The following is a 26,949-nucleotide window of genomic DNA, read 5'->3' as shown; positions in this document are numbered from 1 at the left end:
AAACCTAATTACGGGCTAAAATGATTTAATAAGGTCATGAGTTTAATGTTAGTTATTTTGGAAAGTATTATCGTGTGCTCACTTTATGTAAAGTAAGCCTGGGACATGGCAATTCTCCGGACGGAGTGATGACGAATTAGATGTATGTTTTCTGCGCTATTAATTTGAGTATGACTTGCAGATGGGCATTATATTTTGAGTAATAATTTATGCATCCATTAGAGTCAATTTTGGGAAGAGATGTGTCACTAGACATGATTTCTTCGAATTTCAGTGCAGGGTAATCGAGAGCCACGACATTATAGGTGAATAAAAATAAATGCCGCAACTCATGAACCGTAAGCGCGTATTCTAATATTTTGACCTGTGTTGTAGTTATTCTACTTGCTTAATTGGGATGATTTCTGTTTAAAATACTCCTTGAACATCGTTGTATAGTTAATTTCTACGTTTAAGTGATAACCTTAATTCCATCACATTCTAATTTGATACCCGGGATGTACGTGATAGTGTCATCTAGAGAATGATTTCCCTAATTTGCAGTAAATCCTGAATATAATAATAATGGGTTAGTGTTCGTGTAAATAGTATTATAATAATGCCGTGTACCCATGTGTGAATGTGTGATGTGTGATTTGATCCTGTTCTGTATTTTATGAATATTTCCGATTTTGTGACGATATTCTCCATTATGAGCGTCAAATTTTTGACCGATTTGTATTATTTCGCGTGTCCGTAATTGGATCAATTTTGAATCTTTAGAAGATTTTATTGTAATTTAAAGTAGACTAGGGCCTAATTCACTAAGTTAAAGTGAATAAGAGAAGGCAACGTCCTTGGACTGATGTCACAAGATTTAATTGTTAGTTATTGTACAGTCACTTTCTGCATAAAATTGAGTGAAACTTAGGTGAATATGAGTCCAAGTAAAAATTTATTACAAGAAGTTTATTCAATTAATAATTATGAAAATGAAGTAATTGTTAAAAGGAAAGTCTAAGGAAGACTTGCTAATCATAAATTAATGAATTAAATAAATTTTCAATAATTTAAATAAGGAAGAGAAAATAATCATTTTCTTGTAAAAATAAGCAAAATCCAGAAGGGTATATTTTAATTTAAACAATTTGATTATCATCATAGGAGAAGGATATTAGATATTATTTTGTTTTTCGATCAATCTTACAGTAAATTAATGATTCCTATATTTATTATTGCAGAAACGAACAGTCGTTGAAATTTAATTTGAGCGAGATCCCTCATAAATGATTGCACGAGGAGAAGATATTTCAAGATTCAAACCCAGATTTTGTGAATTTAATTGTTTTATTTAAAAGAGTGTCAGTTTTAATAAATGTGTAAACCTATTTTAGTCTCCTTTCATTTGTCGCTAGTCCTTCATCTATCCCTGCCTTTAAAGATTTCTGCACAGCCGATAGCGAACGGTCCACCACTGAGACCCTCGCTCTCCGGCGAGCTGAGCCCGGCATAAAGGGGGCAGGTATAGATTTGGCGGCCAACGTGGTTAGGCCCGATTTATTGGCTGTACCAATAAAAGGACTCGATCTTGTAGTCCAGAATTTGGACAAAAACAAGATGCGGCGACAAATAAAATTTTTACAGGTTATTTTTGAGACATTTATTAGCCCAAAATTTTGTGGCGAACTACACTCAGGTTAAGTTTAGGAAGGGCCTTGTTGTTTAATTATAAACAAAATCTGGATGATAGTTGTCAAAATTTTCTTGTAGCGGCTATTTTCCGCATAATTTGGACTTAGGCTATAGGATTGTATTTTGCGACGTTAATCTTCTCTGAAGGCTGTGACATCAATCCACTTGTGACTGATGAATTGGATTCTGGTATGTGGCCATCGAACTTAGTCCTCCCATGTCTGAATTGCCGTTTATTTCAAAGGAAAATGAGTACTGTAACAATGGAGGATTTACGTAGACTCTTAGACGGAGTAGTGACAGACTTACAAAATAATTTAAAACGGGAAATGAATGAGAATCAAACTAAACTAGAGCAGAAACTTAGTGAAAATAATGAATTACTAGAACAAAAACTTAGCGAAAATAGTGTAAATCTAGAACAAAAACTTAGCGAAAATAGTGTAAATCTAGAACAAAAACTTAGCGAGAATAGTGAGTTAATAAAGAGGGAACTCAAAGGTACTATTGAGGAAATTCAAAGCAAGACAGAGGAAAATATCGAAAGGTTACACATGGACGTTAAATTATTTAACGGGAAGTTAGCTTCAGTTCAAAGTGAATTGGTATCTGTGAAGCAAAATTTTTCAAATTTGAAGGGAGAAATCCAGGCAGGAATAGACAATTCCATGTCAGCTATGTCCAATGAATTTAGTGAAAGGCTAGCTAAAGTACAAACTGGGATATTGCAAGGATTAGGCAAGTATAAGGACGAGGTGCAAGATAAATTTCAAGCGATTGAGGAGAAAATCGATGAGAATGCACAGGACTTAACAGCAACCAAAACAGCATGGTCTAGGAAATTCACGCAAATTTTCGAAACTGTGAAACAGGTAGAAAAGGGCGTTATTGCTGAAATAAAAGTAGCTCAAGTCACCAACTCAGAGCGACTTGAATATTTTTACGAAACGATTGAGGAGACACAACAGAGTTTGCAAACTATGAAAACCTCAATAGATAAAGAAATAGAAGAGGTCAAAGCTAGTTCGGAATCTTATAAACAAGAACTACAGAATGGAATTCAGGAACTCACTAAAGAGTTACAGTTGCTTAAGTTGCAAGGTGAAAGTCATAATATTGTAACCAACACATTGTTAGAGAGGCAAAGTAATTTAGAAAAGAAGGTAACCGGAGAAATCTTATCTTCAACTCCGAAGCAGGACGACCAAATGAATGTCAATAACAGTGTAAAAGTCACCAATCCAGCTCCAGGATATAATAGCGGAGGAGTAAGTCAGCTTAATACGTCAGGTCAAACGCAGATAGTAAATATAATTCGAATGCAGGAAGACCATCCAAAAAAATTTAATAACGTAAAAGGGATAACTCCCAGGAGTTTTATTAATGAACTACAGGAATATTTTCGGGACAACAAGATACCAGAAGAGCGCCAACTGCGAGTAACGGAAAGATATTTGGAGAATTCTGTATTGACATGGTTCACAGCGTTCCGATATTCATTCGACAATTTCGAAGGATTTAAGAGGGCTTTCCTAGAAAAATATTGGAACACAGACATTCAACATAACCTCAAGACAGAGTTGTATGCTAAGAGGTATGCCCTATCCACGCCAACACGATTTTCGGAATTTTTCTCCAGCCAGCTACGTAAGCTACGAGAGCTAGACACACCTCCATCGGAAGCTGAGTTAATAAAGGTTATTACCAGGCAACTTCCAGCAGAGACGCAACGAATTATGATCGCTTCAAATGTACAAACCGCAATTCAAGCTGAGGCCATATTGCGACAACTCGACATGACATCTAGAGAACCACAGAGGCGAAATCCCGGCCAAGAACAGCAAGTTTTCCAAGCCAATGTTACCAGATCTGAAGAAAGGAACATTGTTAACCAAGGGAGAAATTGGGGTAGAAATGTCGAAGGAAGACCACCCAGAGACCGATCTCCGAGACCAGGACACCGAGATAATGAAGAATGGAATTATTCCAGACGTAATGTCCGAAGAAGACCATATGAGAACAACAGGGACAGATGGGGAAGAGAACCAGAAAATAGAAGACCTGAGAGACGGAAGAGAAACTGGAGAGAGGAAGAGAGAGAGAAGTATTTGCGTGAACTCCAGCAGTCTAGTCAAGAGCGTAAGAAATGGCATCGGGCTATACATGAGCAGGACGTCAACCCTGATATAGTTGGAGCGGAGAGTTTGGAGTATCAGAGAGCAAAACAAAGGGAAGATAAAGGACATTCGGAAGATGATGGGTACAATCAAGGTGCCATCAAAAAAAAAAAAAACCCCTGAATTAGTAGGAGATAGTCTCGACACTAACCCTTATATTAATAGTGAAACGCAAGAATGGATTATTGTTCAGATTGATTCCTGGATGACAAGATCAGATGACCTACTCGAAGTAAATCTGGAGTCGAACACAAACTGCCTAAAAACACTACCTATAATTTCGGCTAGGATATGTGGTGTAAGAGTGAAATGCTTAGTGGATACTGGATCTACAATTAGTGTCATTTCAACTTCTTTCCTAAATGATTTAAAGGACAGGCATGATATCCCGATTATATCAGTATCTCACATTAAAATAAAAGGAATTATCCCGGATAAGACTGTGGCATGCAAACTACAGACACTGTTGGATGTTGAAATAGGAAATACAAAATTTCAGAACGTATTCTTGGCTATGTCAAATATAAAATTTAACATCATTTTAGGAGTTGACTTTTTGACATCTTACCATTCCAATATTGATCTAAATTCCAACCAGATTCTTTTTCGATTGGATGAGACATTCGAAACGGCTATGGTTAACCCAGCCGATATAAATGATCAGAGTGTGTTTCTCATTAATAACGCCTCGACATCGTGGGAATCCGAAGACCAGGAGGCCACAGAAGAGGTAAATCAGGCACTGGATAATATCATAGAAGAGGGCGACGATGCAACACACCCGTATGACCTCATAAACTCTAAGGTTAACCAAGCTATAGGAACGGAAGAAGAGAGAGGCCGACTCCGAGAGTTATTGTTAAAGTATAAATCAGTGTTTGATGATAAACCAGGCCAGATCCCTGACTTTAAATATTCTCTAGTAGTCACAGATTGGACTCCGTTTAAAAAGAAGCCTTATCCGATCCCTGAGAAATTTCATTCTCGTGTAGGGAAAATTATTGCAGAAATGGAGAGAGACGGGATTATCATGAAGTCCAGTACACCATTCATAAGTGCTCTAGTGGTGGTACATAAACCAGATGGATCTCTGAGAATATGTTTAGATGCGCGAAATATTAACTCCAAACTGATACCAGAAAGAGACCAGGCGCCAGCAATTAAAGATGTCCTTACAAAATTTCGTGGCATGAACTTGTTCACATCAGTGGATTTTACCTCCTCGTATTACCACATTCTTTTGGAAGAAAAGTCAAGATTATTGACTGGATTTATGTTTGACCAGCAAACATACGTTTTTAGAAAATTGCCCTTTGGCATTTCCAACGCCGCAGCCGGTCTTATACGTGCCTTAGATAGATGCCTTACAGATGAAGTCAAGAGTTTTACTACTAAATATATTGATGATCTGCTTATGGCGAGTGAAACATTCGAAGAACATCTTGTTAAACTAGAAAAGCTGTTGAGCAATCTTTCAAAATCTGGGTTCCACATAAACCTAAAGAAATCACGCTTCTGCCAGTCTGAAATATTATTTTTAGGCCATATTATTGATGGAAAAGGGATAAGGCCGAACCCTGTAAAAATTGAAGCTATTAGCAAATTTCCAAGGCCGATCCGTGTCAAACAAGTACGGCAGTTCCTAGGCATGGCCAACTTCTTTGCGAGCCACTGTCCCAACTATACCCAAACGGTAGCTCCACTTCAAGATTTATTGAAAAAAGGTAACAGATGGAAATGGAACGAAGAGTGTGACATGGCATTTACCAAGACCAAAGAGATGCTGTTGAATTACGTTAAGCTAGGATATCCTGATTTCGGAAAACCCTTTATACTACAAACGGATGCATCTGGAATCGGAATTGGGGCTGTGTTATTCCAGGAGGACGGAGAGAAGCCGGAAAATAAAACTTACCTAGCCTTCGTTAGTCGGAAATTACGAAATCATGAAAGGCATTATTCTGTAACTGAAATAGAAATGTTATCTATAGTATTTGCATTGAAATATTGGCAGAAAATCATCTACGGATTTCCGATCATTATTAGAACAGATCATAAAGCTTTAACCTTCATGCTAAAGGCTACTATGGCATCAGAACGAGTATTTCGATGGACAATGTTTGTGCAACAATTCAACATTCAATTGGAGCATTGTTCGGGGAAGAGTAATTTACTGGCCGACTGTCTGAGCCGTAATCCTAATGAGGAAGTACTGGAAGTCAACCAACTTGAACTAGTTCCCGAGGATCATGAATTCTTAAGAAAACTCAGATATATACGCCAAGCTCAAAAAAGAGACAGTGACTTAAGACCTATCATTGATTTCCTAGAGGATAAAATTAAACCTAGAGATCCTGGATACCGTAGAATAAGAAGAAGAGCATCCCGATATCAGTATTTAGATAACACTCTATTTAAATTTGTGGATCCGGAAAAGTTGAAATTGAGAATTGTTGTACCTTCGAAATTATTTGAACCTTTAATTTGGCAAGCACATCGAATTACCGGACATGGCGGTATCGATAAAACACTGGCTACCATACAAGAGAAATTTATATGGGACAAACAAAGATCAATAGTGAGGAACATAGTTCGAACCTGTGACACATGCCAAAGAGTAAAGCCAAGCTCCCAGTTATTGCAACATAATCCTATTCCAATCATACCTTCCGAGCCTAAACAGCTGTACGCAATGGATTTGTTCGGTCCTGTTCCTACATCAAAGAGAGGTAACCGACATGTTGTCGTCACCATCGATGTATTCTCAAAATATGTGACTTTATACTCAATTCAAAAGGCCAACTCAAAATCTGTTATTAGGCGAATCACCCGTAATTTAATTCCGCATATGGGCAAGCCTAAAGCACTTCTCACAGACCACGGATCGCAGTTCACATCTGCTGAATTTCGTGAAGCCATGGAACAGCTTGGGATTAAACACATATTGAACTCGATCCGACATCCATCTAGTAACCCGGCAGAGAGAGTGATGCAAGAATTATCTAAATTCTGTAGAATATTTTGTGGAAATGCACACTGGCTTTGGATCGATGTTCTACCCATTATGATGGAAGGTTTAAACAATACAGTACACGAGGCTACGTCACAGATTCCTGTTACTCTTCACTTCGACCGACAACCGCATCGACCTTGGGACGATATTGTCCAATGCCCTGGAAATCGGAAGCCTACGCTGGAAGAAAACATTCGGAAAGCCGCCACTTCATTGCGCGAGCAAGCTGAGCGGAGACAACGCAGAACGAAGGATAAAAAGTTTCGCCGACCCCTCAGTCTCAATGAGTATGTTCTTTTCAAAAAGCCAGCTACGTCAGAAACAACTAGCAAGTATTACGCCAAATTTGCACCTCTTTTTATCGGTCCTTATAAAATTATAAAAGTTTATGGGAATAACGCTTACAGAATCCAGAGTCTAGATAAAAATTATGAAGGTATTCATAACGCCCAGAATTTAAAAAGTTATTATTCTTCTAAGCCTATAGAGGGTCGTCATATCAATCTCATAATAGAAGAAGAAGCGCCGCGAGATATAGATGAGGATCCAACCTACCGCCATGCTTCAACCCAAGTAAATTTACAAGATGAGATCTGTGAAGAATGCCGTGAATTGCAAGAGAAGGTAATGGATCAACTTCGACGGCTTGGTGCTGCACTTGAGGTAGACAACGCGAGGCTTCGTGCTGGAACAGAAACCCTAAATTGAGGTGACACATGATTACCACTAAATTTTTCAGGGAACATGTTAATTGGAGATTTCCTGTAATAATGATTCCATCTTCAGATCAAATCATTATTTAACCAAGGGAGAAATATGTCCCCTTCAAAAGTGGCAGTAATTTAGTAAAAGGAAATGATTTATTTCATCAGCGTGTTGGAACATTATTTAATCGATAAGAGGGTGAGATTCTGTATTTCCGTGCTAGTGCGAGCCAGCCACTTGCGAACCGGTTTTCCCGACCTACTCAGAGAACGAGGAAGCAGGGTGTAGTTCCTGTTATGTGGCCTTCAAACACATGTGTGCGTACCACGTGACTCGGCGAGCAGCCTGATCTCAATCGATCAATAAATGGAAAGTCAAGTGACGTGAAACTGGAGCAGCCAATAAAAATGACAATCTTCACAGGAATGCAACAAATCCACCAATTAGATGTAATTAAGGGGCGCACCTACGTCTTACGACAGGAAATTAATGGTAATTCCAGAGGAAAATTTTATAGAGGCTTTTGTACTTCTAGACGCTAAATTTGAGCATTACTCTGACTGTAGCTACGGAAGAGACTGGACGTCGTTTGCTTCACTGGAAGACTTTACATTAGAAGGCAGCGAGGACCGTATAAACAGCAATTCAGACACTCGGAATAATTTAGCTACGAGTTTATTTAGGGTTGTCCTAAGATAAGTGTCTACATCCAAATTATAGAGCATCGTGTGTGTATCCTGGGCTATTGTTAAGACTTTTGTTAGTTTCAGCTTTCTACGAGAACTTGGAAGAAGGAAGGTCCTTGGTTCGAGTTCACTGCAAGATGGTTATCCAGTTCCGCGAAGAATACTACAAGCTCCTGTGTATCTTCAGCTCCTCCATGAGTCACTAAGCATGTAAGGCGTCGGACATGGGTGAGACTTCGTTCGATGGAAGGTGATGTGACCACGTGCTAGGTCATCAGCCAAAATCCAGTTCACACCAGCCACATGAGTATTCTTTAAGAATTCAATTTCTTTCTATCTTTGTAAAATATTTGTAAGCGTAGCCTTACTTATTCATTTAGATTCTGTTAGTTTTGCAGTAGTTAGACTTTTCATTCTTCTTTCTTTGGTGAGAGGTAGTTAGAGCCCTGGAATGAGTGCGTGTTTGTTCTATTAGTTAGAAATGAGTGTATGTCATCGAGAGAGACCTCAACTGTCCTAAGAATTTAGAAGGCAGGAGAGATAAAAATTAAATGAACCCCGCGTTAATTTTGATTGGTTTGGAAATAATTTGAAAATTAATTGAGACAAATTAGGACAGTGTTCTAGTGTTTTTCTTCGTGTAGAATTTCATTCTACGATTGTACGACATGTTTGTGGGTTCGAGTTTGTTTAGAGTCATCCGAGTAACTTCATACGACAGCTTTGCGAGTGAGATTATGCACGGTCAGGAATATAATAATAATAATAATAATAATGAGTAAAAATAATTAAACCTAATTACGGGCTAAAATGATTTAATAAGGTCATGAGTTTAATGTTAGTTATTTTGGAAAGTATTATCGTGTGCTCACTTTATGTAAAGTAAGCCTGGGACATGGCAATTCTCCGGACGGAGTGATGACGAATTAGATGTATGTTTTCTGCGCTATTAATTTGAGTATGACTTGCAGATGGGCATTATATTTTGAGTAATAATTTATGCATCCATTAGAGTCAATTTTGGGAAGAGATATGTCACTAGACATGATTTCTTCGAATTTCAGTGCAGGGTAATCGAGAGCCACGACATTATAGGTGAATAAAAATAAATGCCGCAACTCATGAACCGTAAGCGCGTATTCTAATATTTTGACCTGTGTTGTAGTTATTCTACTTGCTTAATTGGGATGATTTCTGTTTAAAATACTCCTTGAACATCGTTGTATAGTTAATTTCTACGTTTAAGTGATAACCTTAATTCCATCACATTCTAATTTGATACCCGGGATGTACGTGATAGTGTCATCTAGAGAATGATTTCCCTAATTTGCAGTAAATCCTGAATATAATAATAATGGGTTAGTGTTCGTGTAAATAGTATTATAATAATGCCGTGTACCCATGTGTGAATGTGTGATGTGTGATTTGATCCTGTTCTGTATTTTATGAATATTTCCGATTTTGTGACGATATTCTCCATTATGAGCGGCAAATTTTTGACAGATTTGTATTATTTCGCGTGTCCGTAATTGGATCAATTTTGAATCTTTAGAAGATTTTATTTTAATTTAAAGTAGACTAGGGCCTAATTCACTAAGTTAAAGTGAATAAGAGAAGGCAACGTCCGTGGACTGATGTCACAAGATTTAATTGTTAGTTATTGTACAGTCACTTTCTGCATAAAATTGAGTGAAACTTAGGTGAATATGAGTCCAAGTAAAAATTTATTACAAGAAGTTTATTCAATTAATAATTATGAAAATGAAGTAATTGTTAAAAGGAAAGTCTAAGGAAGACTTGCTAATCATAAATTAATGAATTAAATAAATTTTCAATAATTTAAATAAGGAAGAGAAAATAATCATTTTCTTGTAAAAATAAGCAAAATCCAGAAGGGTATATTTTAATTTAAACAATTTGATTATCATCATAGGAGAAGGATATTAGATATTATTTTGTTTTTCGATCAATCTTACAGTAAATTAATGATTCCTATATTTATTGTTGCAGAAACGAACAGTCGTTGAAATTTAATTTGAGCGAGATCCCTCATAAATGATTGCACGAGGAGAAGATATTTCAAGATTCAAACCCAGATTTTGTGAATTTAATTGTTTTATTTAAAAGAGTGTCAGTTTTAATAAATGTGTAAACCTATTTTAGTCTCCTTTCATTTGTCGCTAGTCCTTCATCTATCCCTGCCTTTAAAAATTTCTGCACAGCCGATAGCGAACAGTCCACCACTGAGACCCTCGCTCTCCGGCGAGCTGAGCCCGGCATAAAGGGGGCACTATTCAATACAAAAGAATAAGAAATGTAGTAAATTACATTCCCATTTAATAATAAGTAGAAATGGTATCGGTTTCGACCCTAGTCCAGGTCATCGTCAGCCGATTAAAACATGAAAAACAATGCATAGGAAAAGGAAAAGATTAAGTACACTCCAGATCAGTAGAAGAGACGATATAAATGAACGGGGGTAGACACTGTAAAACTCAGAAGAAGTAAAATGAAAGTCAGTCAAAAGAAAAGAGTGCGCAATTCTCTGAGTGGCAGCATGGCACACGCAGCGCTAGGCAAAGTCCCACAATGTTAACTTACTACCATCAACTCAATAATTCGCTCTTGTTCACAGAACAACACTGAAGTGCTGAACTGTTGCTGTTGTCGTTATCAGACAAGTGCGCCAATGTTGAATCACAGTAACTTTTTATTAATAACATTATTCTCAGCAATTATTTTTAAAATTTTACATTCAGACTTATTAACAATTTAATTAAAATTCTGCTATCTTATGACGTCTTTTCATCTGTTCTTTCCCATTCTCAAAATAGCAGAATTAATTACACATCAAACTACTGTCGTGGGTTGCAATCTTTTGACAGTTACCAGCCCATGTGATGTTCCTTTTCATGTAGGTGTATTCCACGAGGTAATGGGTTACGACCTTTTGCCAGTTACAAGTACGTCTGAGGTTCCTTCTCAAGTAGATGTATTCTGTGAGGTAATGGGTTACAACCTATTGCCTCTTTCAAACCTGACCACTTGTTGGATACGACTTAGTTTTAAACTGTAATAAAAGATATTTCTGGTTACTTTTGGCATGCGATTTTTTGCCAGTACATGCAGACGACAGAAACCGACTGAAGTAAGTAAAAAAAAAAAACTTTCCGGAAAATGTGGGTTACGACCTTTTGGCAGAACACCATCGATATATGAAGACAACAAAATATTAGTGTTTTAACCTCTTCTCGCATTAATTAACTTCTGCACAAACCATTTTTTTTTTTTTTTTTTTTGAAACCTACGTTATTAATTTTATGATGCCATCACGCACCTTGTAATCAATATCTTGGATGACATAATGCAGATATCACATATATGTTGTTGTTTGAGTCATCAGTCCATAGACTGGTTTGATGTAACTCTCTGTTCCACCCAATCCTGTGCTAACCTTTTTTGTTTCTATGTAACTACTACATCCTTCCTCTACTCTAATCTGTTTGTCATATTCATACCTTGGTCTACTCCTGCCGTTTTTGCCACCTACACTTCCTTCAAAAACTGTTATCTTGAGTGTTTATTACAGCACTAGTAGGTCCAGGTGATGGTGATAAGTTACTAGTTCCAGATTCAGAGTTACAAGTTCCATTATTAAGAAACGGAGACTGTTGCATATAATTCTGGACATTTTGTAGCCATGGCACACCATTATCATTATCACTGTCTAAAAATATGTGTTGGCGAATGCTTCTTTGTATGATTTCATATTTATCCTCGTCATCACTACTAGACAAGCTTCTATCAGGATCTAGGGATAGAGAATCGTCTAATAAGTGTGCCTCATTCTCATCTGGATCCAGAAACTCAGCCATTAGAAACCTGTTATGAGGTAACAATCATTTGTAATTTCTAACAATCCGCAACACATTATGGAAGGGGCCATAGGCACAGATGCAGTTGAAAATTGCTGACCTGGCCGGTATGCTACCCCGAGACCATGGAGCTGGCACCATATTTCCCTAGTAGAGCGAAACGGACCACTCTTGTAATAGAGGTTATTTTTAACCGTTAACCTTTACAAGTATTTTTGGGTAACTGCTCCAGTTATAACTGTTAACCAGAAATAACTGCTAAACCCATCCCTAACAGTTTCTCTATTTTCACAAACAGTTCTATGCTGGTGTTTTAACAGTGGCAACTTCCAAAGCTGCAATAATCCCGCCACAGACAGCAGTGAACACTGCTCTGACGTTTCCTGTTAAGTGCACAGCCTACCCATTCCTATCAGCATCTCATAGCAGGGATCAAATAGCTGGAAAACTATGATAACCGGTGTTCACGTACCAGTAGTTTTCAGAACATTTATGGACCAGAGCAATGACATGCTTTAAAAAAAAAAAAAAAAAAGTTCTCCAACTCCCCAGCTACTTCCTGCCAATACTCAAATAGGCTGTTCTACTGGGCACACAACTGTAATGTGTATTGGAGATGAGTGGGAGCAGAGGATACAAAGCGCATCACGACAAACAATAATCAATGTAATGTTAGTGTTGATCGATTTTATGGACTTTCGATATTGTAGGCTTTCATATTTAGTTTTATTTTGATGCTGTGATATTAGGATATCCAATGTAAAGGGAGTCCCTCCTCCTTTCACGATGCTTCTTCAAAACTTTTTTCTTGTTCTTGGAATCTTTTGCCAGTTACCAGTCCGTGTAATGTTGCTTTTCAAGTAGGTGTATTCCACGAGGTAATGGGTTACAACCTTTCTCCAGTTACAAGTACGTCTGAGGTTCCTTCTCAAGTAGACATATTCCATGAGGTAATGGGTTACAGTCCCATTGCCTCTTTTAAACCTGACCACTCGTTGGATACGACTTAATTTTAAACTATAATAAAATATATTTCTGGTTACATGTGGCATGCAAATTTTTGCCAGTACATGCAGACGACAGAAATCGACTGAAATAAGTAAAAAAAACAAATTTTCAGAAAAATGTGGGTTACGACCTTTTGGCAGAACACCATCGATATATGAAGACAACAAAATATTAGTGTTTTAACCTCTTCTTTTTTCCTTGCTGATATGGGTTGATAACCACACAGTTTTCACCTTAAGACAATCATGACAAAAACCACTACCATTGCCAGTTAACACGATTGAACAATATTTCCATGTTAGTGATGCTCGGCGTTGACATGGATTAAGCAATAAAAGTCTAAATTATGAATATCTCTGTTATCATAGCCAGTAAGGTATAACCATATAAGACATAAATAGTCAGAAATTGTATTTTCTTATTCTCAAATGGGTCCCTAGGACCACGCGGAATCAACATTTTTCGGCCCTCTTTTTTTGCCTAGTAGTTCTTCATCTTCAATGATTGTGCATGTCTCCAGTCCTCCAACCATGCTGATCATGTGGGTTTCCTTTCTTGTTCCTAAAATCCCCGTGTTTGAATGTTTTGTATTTCCTTTCGATCTTGTAGATTTGGTGATCCTAATTCAGTGAGTAATTTATACCACTTTGGTTTAGTGGCCTTGGTTTGTAGAAATTTGTAAATTCAATGTGAAAGTCTGTTAGGGCTCATTCATTCCAAATGCCCTGCAAATTGGATTCTTCGCATTCGAATTGCATCTGTAATTTTGGAAATGTGCTTGTATATTTCATTATTAGGTTTAGGGTAATGAGTTCCGTTTAAGATTCTTCTCATGATTTTTCGTTCTTTAATTTCCAATTGTTCCTTTAATCTCTCTTGTTGTAGGTTGAGTGTTTCTGAAGCGTAGAGTGCTTCCGGTTTAACTACTGTATTGTATTGTTGTATCTTATTGTTCTATGAAAGACATTATGTATTGTAAACAGTTCTTGTTAATTGGAAAGCAGTTTCCATCTTGTGAATACTTGAAGTTATGGATTTCCTTTCATTACAATTTTCTGTTAACCTTTTACCTAGGTATTTGAATTCATTCACCCTTGAGATTTTGTTAGTGGTGCGTTTTTTATGTCGGTCATATATTTAGTTTGTTTTTTTTGTATGATATTTGAAGTCTAATTTTTGCTGCTTGTTCTTGTAGAATATCAAGTTGCTTTTGTGCATCTGGTATGTTTTTGGCTATAAGTGCCAAATCATCAGCAAAGGCTAGACAGTCAATTGTTATACCTTTAATCTTAGGTCCTAAATGGCAAGATGGTGTGCCTACTTTCCTCCATTCGCTGACAACTTTTTCAAGAGCACAATTGAAAAGTAGTGGAGATACTCCATCCCCTTGTCACACTCCTGTGTTTATTTGAAATTCCTGACTATATTCACCCATAAACTTTACTTCAGCTGTAGTTTCAGTAAGCATTTCCTTGATAATATTTCTTGTTATTTGATCTAGTCTAAATTCTGATAAAACTTTAAGTAGTGATTCTCGATCTATACTGTCATTTTTGAAATCAACGAATGTGATCACAGTAGTTTTTCTTTACTGTGGTACAGAAGTATGTTATTGTATTCCTTAAATTAAGAATTTGCTCAGCGCATGACCTTCCTTTTCTAAATCCAGCTTGGTATTCACCTAATTCTTGGTCCAGTTGATGCTCTGCATGGTTCAGGATGATGACTGACAGGATTTTATAGGTAACCTGAAGGAGGGAGATTCTCCGATAATTATTTGGATCAGCCTTACTTCCTTTTTTATATATTGGGCGTATGATCGCTGTTTTCCAGTTTGTAGGGATTTTTTTGGATTCGCCATATTGTCAGCATAATTTCATAAAGTTTCATAATAAAATTTTCTCCTGCATTTTTCCATAGTTCTGCCACTATTTGGTCTTGCCCTAAAGCCTTGTTATATTTCAGTGATTTAATTACTTCCTTACTTTCCTAGACACTCGGTGGGATTGAATTTGGGTTACTTTGGGAAAAGTTAAAAATAAACTTCTCTTGCGGTGTTTCACAATTAAGTAATTTAGAAAAGTATGTTGCCAAGATTTCACGATTAGCACTGTTAGTGTAGGCAGTTTCTCCATGCTCTTTGGCAAAATGGAGTGATGGTGGCGAATATTTAGTTAACTTCTGTTTAAAAGTCCTGCAATAATTTTGTGAATTGTGTTTCTTAAAGTCTTCTTCTATAGTTTCCAGTTTTATATCTCCACTTTGTTTTCGAATTTTTCTTATAGATTTTATTAACTTACTGCCTTTCTAACATTTTTAAGATTTTGAAACGTGGTTGGATATTTGTTGCATGACGAATTATTCCAAGGGGAGGTCACGATGTCCGCATCACCGATTTTGTTCAAACTTTGTAGGTTGGTAGTACTACATCACAAAAACACACTGGCAAAGTAGTAGCGCGCAACTCTCAAAAAGTTTTTAAAAAAAAGCTATTTTGAAAATGTCGAAAACAGTTACGAGAGGTTTAGCATGCCAGGTACCACCAAGCGAGAGACTGTGGTGAGGTAATCGAGTCGTTAAGGTTCTCCATTTCAGTTACGAAGATGGTGAGTTCAAGTCACGCTGCTACTAGCTTTTTACCTCCCCCCCCTTTCTTCATCTATTACAAATTTATTTTCTTCTGTTACTGTCAAAATAGATTTAAAATTTTCTTTCCCAATAATTCAGCCTCTTCTGTAATCTCTAGAGAGTCGCTGGGATCCAGTAAGCGATTTATACAAAGAAGGTGCTCAACGTAAGCCAAGGCCCTTTTCAACTGTTTATTTGTTTGCTCTCCCGGGAACTTGTTTGCACTTTGCGTAGCTTCACATTAAAAAACACTTCCATTCGAACATAATTCAACATGTGAGATCTCCATGCCGATTGAACTTATGATGAGCACGTCTGGTTACATCAGACACAACCTCGATCAAACAGTGACTAACTGCTGCTCTCATTCGCAACACGAGGAAAAGGGGGATCAGGAAATGTCAGGAAAAAAAGTTGAGACGAGCGTGACTCGAACTCACCATCTTCGTAAATGAAGTGGAGAACCTCAACCAAAAGACCACCGCGCCACAGTCTCTCGCTTGATGGTACCTGGCATGCTAAACCTCTCTAACTTTTCTCGATATTTTCAAAATCGTTTTTCCTGGAAATTGTTTAGAGTTGTGCGCTGCTACTTTGCCAGTGTATTTTTGTGATTTAGTAGTACCAACCTACAAAGTTTGAACAAAATCGGTGATGCGGACATCGTGGCCTCCCCTTGTTAGTTGTATGAGCTTGTCACATTCATCTGTCCACCAAGCATGTTTTCTGGTCCTTGTTAGTGCTACTATGTTTTCTGTTGTTTGTAGAAGTCCTGCTTGGAGTTGTGACCAATTTTGCAGATTCAATTTTTCTGTTGCTATCTTAAAGTTTGATAAAGATGTTGATTACTGTAGCGAACCTGAAATATTTGTTCCAAATGAGTAAATTTATAATACCAGTATAATTGGTCCGTTATTGGACATTAAAAATTTTCCAGCTAACCCATTCCTGGTTGCCAGCGTTTCGCCCCAGTGTGCCAAGTTGGGCTCATCAATTGGCAAATAGCACACCTACCAAGATGCATGGCTAGTGCACACCGCGTAGGCCACCTGGAGCCATCGGCAGTGCCAATGCACCATGAAAGACCCTGTCTCATTCTCAAAAATTGATGCCAATAAAGATGATTCCCATAGGGAACCCGAAATATTTATTCTGAATGAGTAAATTTATAACACCAATATAGTTGGTCCATTATTGGATATTGTAAATTTTCCAGCTAACTCATTCCTGGTTGCCAGCGTTTCTCTCCAGTGTGCCAAGCTGGGCTCATCAGTTGGCAAATAGCACACCTATCAAGGCGCAAGGCCATTGCACACCGCGGAGGCCACCTGGAGCCACCGGCAGTGCCAATGCATCACACTCGGTTTTTCAACCGAGGGATTTGACCCCCTGAGGTAATTAAGTTTAGAAGATGCTTTCTTTGTGTTGATTTACTTGGTTGAGTAATTTGACTGAGGTTTCAGTCAGTATACTCTCCTAGTTCCACTTCTGAGATCTTCTCCACTGTAGATGACGTGGACTTCACTCTTAACCCTGAGTATGGGCCCTCTATAGCCCCTGGAGAGAGGATGTCCCATGCCATGCTTCTTGGTAGGTGTGCTATTTGCCAACTGATGAGCCTAACTTGGCACACTGGGGCAAAACACTGGCAACCAGGAATGAGTTAGCTGAAAAATTTATATCAAATGACGGACCAACTATATTGGTATCTGAAAGTTTCCATTATCAAAAATGTGTTCTATGTCATATTTCCTTTGAGGAGCTCAGTTTGTAAATTTTCTTTTTTCTGGAATCATGCTAATTGAGAATTTAGTACGATAATGATCAGAGTCCAAGTCTAATCCTTTGAGTTTCATGATTTTTGTTGTATTCATGCAGGAGATTAGGACGTTTTCCAGTTGATATTCACCTAACAAAAGGTTAGGTGAGACCCAAGTCTTAGTTTTGGAGGGGTTTTTTTTCTTGAAGAGAGTTGATTTAAAAAATAAATCATGACTTATGCATATCTCAGTAAGTTGCATTAAATTCTTATTAGTCTGTTTATGACTAGACCATTTACCAACCCAGTATCTATATTTCTTTTCTTTACAGATTATGGCACTGAAATCTCCGAGTACTTTAACATGATGTGTTGGAACTTTTTGTAAAATGTGATTTAAATGGTTCCAAACTGTTCTGCTTTATGAGGCTTTACTTTGTTAGTAATATTAGTTGGTGCATGCCCATTATCATTTAATTAGAGTATATATTTTATTTCCTGATTTTATAGTTAGGGTGGAAAGACGCCCTGAGGAGGACTTAAATGTCACAACTGAGTCCGGTATTGATTTATCCACTATAAAGCCTGTTCCAAATTGTGGATAATTTGCCATAACTTGTTCGCCCTGTTTTCCTTTAAATATCCTGTAGTTTTCTGAATCGAAGGAACATTCATCTGTATATCGTGATTCTTGACCTCCATTAATTCTAATGTTTCGTTCTCTAGATTTATTTACTATATTTTTCAATTTTCCAGGCTTTCAAGAGGGAATTGACATTAAATGTCATTAGCCACATTCGTGATTTGGGTTTAATTTTGTTCTTACGGGGGTTTTAAGTACTCCGACTTACCTCCTTGCACACTTCTGTGGTCTCCATGGAATCTGAATAGACCACACGTGGTTTTTCAACTGAGGGATTTGACCCCCTGAGGTAATTAAGTTTAGAAGGTGCTTTCTTCACGTTGATTTACTTGGTTAAGTTGTTTGACTGAGGTTTCAGTCAATATACTCTCCGAGTTCCACTTCTGAGGTCTTCTCCACTGTAGATGACGCTGTGGACTTCACTCTTAACCCTGAGTATGGGCCCTCTATATTTATAGCCCCTGGAGAGAGGGTGTCCCAGTATTTTGAAGCCCCCAGGAACTGGGCTGCCTGTTGGTCCACGGGTTCCTATTCTAAGGTATTTGAACCAGTCCACATTTCTATGAGCCCCACTATCCCCCACCTGGGGACGTGCCCTCTAGTGGTTAACAGGCTCCCCCGAGGGTGTATTATTTATAACTTTTGTAATGTATTATTTATCAATATGACCGCTAATAACATAGATATTTGAGAATTACATGTTAGGCCTTCCCCTTAACAACCATTTCACCCAGTGTGAATAAAATTATTTACAGTCTAAACTGTAGTGACTTTATATATTGATTTTCATTAAACTGTGTTCAGCCATTTTCTTGTGGCTTGGTGCTGATATGGACTAAGCATCAAAATTCTAAATTCATTAATATCTGTTATCATAGCTGGTACAGTAAGACGGTATCAGAAATAAATGATCGAAAATTATATTTTCAATAACTTTTGTCATGTAATGTTTATCGATAGGACCACTAATAACATACCGGTAGATATATGAGAATTAAATTTTAGGCCTTCCCTTAAACTACCATTTTTGCCATTGTAAATAAAATTATTTATAGCCTAGATTCTAGTGCCTTATTCCCTGACTTTACATACCGATTTTCATCACATTCTGTTCAGGCATTTTCTCATGATGCGCAGACGACAGAGATGACGGAAAATTCAAAATTGAATTTCTTTCTTAATGTGGACACGGCCATTCTTTTTTAATTCTGAGTAATGTACGGACAAAACTCTTTTATATTACAGATGAGCACAAATGAGGAAACTGCCAGATTCCTGTTCATGACCATTGATTTTATCATGCTGTGGACTGCCTATATAACATCAGCAAACATGCAATGATGTTCTGATGTCTTAATTAATCATCATTTTTCTGAAGACTAACAGATCATCATCATCCTACCATACTTTATTGCAACCGATGCCTTCAATATACTTTGTTCCCTTTAATACTGTAGAAAATAATTACCACTAGTTGTTAAAGTATGAACATATTAATTTATGTCCGACTCGTTGGCTGAACGGTCAGCGTACTGGCCTTCGGTTCAGAGGGTCCCGGGTTCGATTCCCGGCCGGGTCGGGGATTTTAACCTTAATTGGTTAATTCCAATGGCACGGGGGCTGGGTGTATGTGTTGTCTTCATCATCATTTCATCCTCATCACGACGCGTAGGTCGCCTACGGGCGTCAAATAGAAAGACCTGCACCTGGCGAGCCGAACCCATCCTGGGATATCCCGGCACTAAAAGCCATACGACATTTCATTTCATATTAATTTATGACAGAAGGACGACTGCTAATTAAGTTTATGATGTTTTAATTGATCATCCTACCAAGTTATGCTGCAATTGGTCTGATCCAACCCATATACTGGTAGTACCTGTGTGAGGTACATGAGGCTTGCCTTAAGAATTATGGTGTGAAGCGTTGTGCCTCACATCAGTTGAACATGTTTCATAACCAACAATGGGACACTGACAGCCATAGCATACATACAAATGGACACCCAATTCATCCTTGATCTACTCTTCCAGCAGGACAATGTCTTTCATAAGCTGAGCAAATAACATAGCACATGCTCTGGAGAATGTTAATCAGCTATTGTAGCTTGGTCAACTTCTTTCTGACCAAGTATGGACGACAATATTCATCACACATCTACAGGCACCAGTAACAGATCCTGCTCAACTGGCTGTGCAACTTGAATAAGTATGGAACACTGCACCTAAGCAGTATAACTGTATTGCCTTTACAAAACCACAGAACCGAATCCAGGAGTGCATAATATCACCAAATGGCCATACTTCTTCTTCTTCTTTGAGTAATTCAGTCTAATGAGTGGTTTGCCCCTGCGACGAGTCTTCTCCAACTGGGTCAATCCTACGCAGTACGCTTTGCATCTGCATAGCTCCTGCATCCTGAGTTCACAAGAAATCTCATCGTGAATGTCTTTCTTGGTCTTCCACGAGGGTGCTTCCCTGCTATTTTACCTTCCAAAATTTCCATCAACACATTCCTATGTTGAGGATATTATTATTGACCATGGGTCTAAACTCAGAACTTGGCAAGGTGAAAGCAATTAAATGTTATGTTCATACCAATATTAATAGCATGGTGTTATTACTACCATCTTCGTGCTAAATTTCATATCTATTGTTTTGTTTCAATTTCTGAAAAATGTACAGGCAGGAAGGAAAGAAAATTGAGACTTCTAAGAACAACCAATGGGATTCAGGTCACGAGACGAAAAGGGTCACACCACCTCTGAATTATTTATTTTGTGTAGTTCTTGGTTTGAGTCTTTCTCCAGTAGTCCCTATATTTGAGTGATTGTAAAACAAATAGTAATGTGAACATAAGAGAAGAAAATTCTTTATAATTTTATTACAACTTCAAACCTTTTTGTCTTGTTTACAACGACACCTAGGCATGTAGATCAGGCATTCTACCAAATATTCTCACCAAACACCTCAAAAGATTTCGCCGTAAGATTCACCTTTCACTTTACACTGTTTTAGCCTACTACTGCAACTGGTATACCATACAGCAAGTAGTCGAAAGTTTAATTTTATTAACACAATTCTAACCATACAGGGATAATTGGTTCATAAACAACAGGATGTAGCAAAAGCATTTTGCTAATGAAAATGCCATAGATCTAGCATGATGAGCAGTTTCCATTATTTTTTCACCAACATACAAACTGTAGTAACACAAAAAAAGAAAAAAACAGAGCCATTTATTCCAACTGTAACAGGGCCTTGACATTTAACAGATCCAAGTATCTACCTAGCAATAATGTGTTGCTATTATTGACATTGTATTAGAATTTCAACCGTCAAAAATATATTAAGATTACACAGTGCGCTGTCATAAATTATTTTTTAAATGTATGTATTGTTAAAAAATCAAACAATTTAATTGAAACCTTCATATTTTCCAGTCCTTAGAAAAGTCAACAATGCTGAACATAACTAAGGGAAATGTGAATATCATAAAACACATTCCTGTCATGCATTCAGAGTGCTTATAAGAAAATAATACCATGTCTGACTTTCAAGCTTAAAGCATGAAAGAATTTGTTCAAAATAATCATTCATTTATTCATAAGTTGTCATATGCCAAAAATTTGTGACCTTGACCTTGTAAGCCTCAAAGTAAAATTCATTTTATAAATGTGTTTTACAGTAAGGCAATGTTCATTAACGGTTAAAAAAAGAGTCAATCTTTCACAAAATACAGGTGACTTCAACTATGGACTGGAACGTTCAATACAAAATCTTATTAAAGCTTTTTTGAATTATTCCTCATATATTTCACAGTCAGTAGCAGTATGAGAAATTGACACAAAAATATCCAGCTACTTTTTAAGCAGTGCAGTGACTTGTGCAGCACACTGGGCTACTTTGAGGGCTGCCGATTGAGACTGAGGATCCGAACTCTTCTCTAAAGCAGACAGCTGTTTCAATATAACTCCCAGATCACTAGAAGAAGTAGCGTGATTCACCAGATTTGCATCATCAGCATCCCAGATAAGTGTACCTAGGGCTACTAAGCCACGGAACTGAGCCTCTGTGTCTGAGAGGTGAGGAAGAACTTGCACAGTCACAGTCATTGCCTGAGATTGAGCAGATAAGTCTTTGATCCGATTGAAAGCCACGGCAAAATTCAGGAGCAGAGTTGCCATCGCAATCTATGACACACAAAGAAATGTACAATAAAACTTAGTAAATGTTAACACTAAAATAACAGATACTAACATATTTAAGAAATTGCATATCTCAACAAAAGTTTAGAAGATAACAAGTTTGACTTTATGGATGTCTTAAATTCTGTTTGTTCATGTTTGTGTAATATAACAAAGCAATATAAACATAATCAACTTGCAACAATGATTCACAAAAATAAATCTACCCTTCAAAATTTAACTTGTAAGACATTAATCACAGACATGATTTTCCTGTATTAGTATTGGGTGTGTCGTCCTCGTACACAAATGAGTTCCTGCACTGTATCAGGTATGCCCTGCTGTAATAGGCAATCAAGTTGCGCTTCTAACAAATGTTCTCACTCTTTTATGGCAGTATCAGTGAGTACAAATAATAGAAAAATGGGGAGAGGGCAGGCAGATGCTGTGAATTTACATCTCAGCACACTTAATGTAAGCTAGATTGCATTCGTGTATACGGACTGTGCATGCCAGTCCATTCAGATGATGACATCCTTGAAGATAATGATGTGTTGCCATAAAAGAATAAGGTGTTGAACTGTCGTCTACAAGGAGGTGGCCTGCAACATCAAGTCAGGAGAGTCAACAGAAACATCTAGAATTTCTCCATCTAGAAGCTCTCCAGAATAGAGCTGGTATGAACTGTGAGAGCATGGTGCACACCTCTGCTTTCCACATCATACCATTTGTAAACAGGCTGACAGGAATGAAATCGGTCATATAGTTTTTATCGTACAATACAAACACCATCATGATCCGTACTGACAAACATTCACATTAATAAGAAATTAAAATGAAGGTCCACCTATTCGATACCATTTACTATGATGTCAAATCACTTACACAATGGGACCAATTTTGACTCATTATGGGTCACAGCTGTGTTCCATTTGACACAACTCTCACTGATACATGCTACTCAGCAAGTCAGACTTTTACCAACTAAGCACAAAAGATTATTTTAATTTTCAACACCAGTGTAACAGCTCAGCACCAATTTTAATATTGCATATGTAACAGTTCAGGACCATTCTTAATATTTTAATTGTACATGTACAGCATTTACTTATTAAGACTATTCATTTTAGATTAATACCAATGGCAATGACATACATGACAAAATTTGACTAATGGACTTTAGATTCACTAATTACAGACAGAGATTTTTTGCCTCTTTTGTAAAATAATTTGTAATATGTAGGTACATAATATTTTTAAAGTGTTAATTTGATTGTATTTGCACTACTGTGTATATTGTCAATTTTAGTCCATGGCTGCAGATGACCCATAATGGGCTCAGAACTGGTCCCATTGTATAAGTGATTGACATGATAGTAAATGGTATTGAATAGCCAGACCTTCATTTTAATTTCTAATTAATGTAGTTTTTTATGCATAAGAGATCAACATTTAGATTTATATATTAGTAGAGCTATTTTGAGGAACTATATTTTCCAAAAAAATCAATAATTTCAACACACACAAAATAAACAATCAACTTGCAACAATGATTCACAAAAACAAATCTACCATACCTAGATCTTCAAAATGTTAACCTCTAAGACATTAATCACGGACATGATTTTCATGTATTAGTATTGGTTGTCAGCCACTTGGCGGCAAAGTGTCTGTGCCTCAGTTCATCACTTCAAACAAGAACGCTTCAGACATGAAGATATTAAGCGACAGGAATGCAAACTTTGCCAAACCCAGCCAAGATCTCCCCCGTCCCTCAGTTGTGTGATGTGTGGGCATATGTTCTATGCAAGAATTGGCTTGTACAGTCACCTGAAGTTTAAACACAAACTGCTGTAAACTGAAGTGAATTATTAGCCAGAAAATCTGTAAACTCGGAAACAAGTAACTGCCAACGATGATGACCCATGCACCTCTCAAGGTTAGTTACTAAGTAAAACACCAATGGTTACCAATTTCAGATGACTGCCAGCCATAAGAGTCTAAACAAGGAGGCTGTGGATTTACATATTAGTTCTACAGTGTGTACGTAAAAGAGAGGCCACTGATCTGAATGTTAGTACTAGCATGGCCGACTTGCAGCATAGATCTAGTTGGCCATGGTACTACACTACATACCTTGAAGTAGTGTCTTCTATTTAACACACTATTTATACAAATCTACAGCCCGTCCACCTCTCAAGGTCACTGCTGCTAGGTAAAACATTTTGTAATGACACTTCCGTTACACAATTTCTCGTGTCACATCACAAAAATTTTCGGATGACTCCCAGCTCGTAGACATATTCATGAAAGTTGTCAGAAGTGCTTTCCCTATCCCTCAGCTTGTATGCATTCCCAACATCTCCAGATTAAATTTACATTGATCTGATGAAGTGTACGGCACTTATTTCTTACCAAAGTTGTCGGAAGTGCTTTCCCTATCCCTCAGCTTGTATGCATTCCTAACATCTTCAGATTAAATTTACATTGATTTAATGCAGTTTTCCGCAAAAATTACCAAATTTCTTGACGATTTTGTTTTAGTTCATCCTCAGCATGTGGATGAGATCTGTATACCCTGTTTTTCAACTTCCCCACAAACAAAATCACAGTTATTACTTCTTGATAGTTTTCACTTCCGTTTTTTTTTCTTTTAGTTCCAAAATATACCGTATATATATTGTTAATTACATAATTTGGTCTTCAAATATCTGACATCAAACAGTTATTTTCTTCTACTAATTAACTAACTGGACTAGAATAGATGAAGAAATGTGTTAAGTCTCCTATTGAAGGCCTATTAGATGCTTTACATTGTGCGGAGAGAACTGAGCTCAATGAAAGAATTAGACCTCTGCTCACCACACTGAATCAATGAAGAAGAGAAATTTTGTGTTTAAAAGAAATAAGTTTCATAATGATAGATCCGTATTGAACTGTGATTACAATAGAGTAAAATAATATATTATTATTGGTCCACCTTTTCAATACAAAATGAAAATTACATAGGGACTAGTTTCGACCTAGTAATAGGTCATCATCAGCCTGAAGTAAGTCAAAGATCGAAGAAAACATTTATTTTCCTTCCTTCACCTCCTCAAAAAAAAAATATTTCCTTTGATCCTTACCTACCTCCATTTCTCTCTTCAGCTAAATAAAATATAAAATATAAAAAATAATAAAAAATAAAAAAATTTAAAAAAAATTATATATTCTTCTCCTGCCTTCATTTTTCTTCCCTCACCTCCTCAAAATTTCCTTTGATCCTTTCCTACCTCCGTTTCTCTCTTCAGCTCATCACATCACGCTTGAGTTTTCCTTTTGACATATTTAAAAAATTAAAAAAATTTTTAAAAAAATCTTACTGTCTTTTATTCAGAATCAAATTTATGGTCCGCATTGAACTGCGAATTTATTTCCACCTTTATTTAACTCCATATATGTTGCTCCACCTCGTGAAACATCCATCGTCCTTCAAGATTCCAGAAGCAGAAGAGCTTTCTCCTAGCATCATACTTCGCATCGTCTATTAATTCTGGTTTATGAACATCTTGAGAAGACTATGTTACGATTCTTTATTTTCAATCGATCTCTGAATGAACAACATTATCGCTTAAGAACCAAGTTTTTTCGATTTCCATTTCCACAATTTATACAACGCACGGGACTTTTTTAAGGATCTCTATTTTTTAACATAATATAACGCTTCTCTGGTTTCCTAAGCCTCCACACGCAACTATTGCCATGTTCAAAAAAAACTGAAGAGCCTTCCAACATCCATGTATTTTGACGTCTATCAATACCTTATAAAACACGACGTAATCTTCTTCGATTATACAACAGCTAAGAAGAAGCCAGCATTCAACCTACTATTCTTCTTTATTGCATCATTTAGTGCACAGTGGTCTTTTATAATATACGGCGCACCGAACTTTACATAAATTCCGCTCAGTGCTTCGTCAATTTGGATGAGTTATTATTTTTAATATATCTCTACTCAACTTCCCACTTGGTATGTACCTTTAAAGAGACTGTACTTGTGTTTACATTGTTTATGTTTTCTTCGATCTTTGACTTACTTCAGGCTGATGATGACCTATTACTAGGTCGAAACTAGTCCCTATGTAATTTTCATTTTGTATTGAAAAGGTGGACCAATAATAATATATTATTTTACTCTATTGTAAATTTTGTGTTCCCTATCCAGTCCAGGATTGGTTTGAGACTTGATCCGAGACATATGAGAGTATGAAGGATATCCAGGCAAAACCAGCAGTCCATTTGCGTATGTCCTTCCACTTTCTGGGGAATGTGTCATATTCTAGGCTAGAACAATGGTCAGACAGCAGACTGCTCTCAGTCCTATCTGCTGAGTTGTACTCGCCGAGCTAGCTCATGTTGTATGGTATCGGTACACTATTTATTTGTTGCACCGTCTGGTCGACAGCACCAATCCTATCCAGTAATGGCAAGATAATTAGGACTGCAAAGTTTACAAAAGGGCAATATGGGACATGCTCGACTACTACACTACCTACCTATTTACTCTGGATCAGTTTAAACTGCTTAGAAACTGCCAATAGTCCCTTAGACTAGAG

At 37.2% G+C, this 26,949-nt stretch overlaps 1 protein-coding gene across 1 annotated transcript in view; it reads right to left on the bottom strand.

Moving 5' to 3' along the window:
• Positions 1-21,020: 21,020 nt before the first annotated feature.
• The window catches only part of Plap (phospholipase A2 activator protein), a 152,187-nt gene continuing 146,258 nt past the window's right edge, over positions 21,021-26,949 (bottom strand). The window contains exon 13 of the mRNA XM_067136638.2: positions 21,021-22,357. Coding sequence (XP_066992739.1) covers positions 22,025-22,357 — 333 coding nt within the window. The 3' untranslated portion in view covers positions 21,021-22,024. The remainder of the gene's footprint in view (positions 22,358-26,949) is intronic.

Source organism: Anabrus simplex, chromosome 1 (assembly GCF_040414725.1).
Source record: "Anabrus simplex isolate iqAnaSimp1 chromosome 1, ASM4041472v1, whole genome shotgun sequence".
Lineage (NCBI taxonomy): Eukaryota > Metazoa > Arthropoda > Insecta > Orthoptera > Tettigoniidae > Anabrus > Anabrus simplex.
Note: the sequence above shows the minus strand (reverse complement) of the source record. Positions and strands in the feature narration are given on the sequence as shown.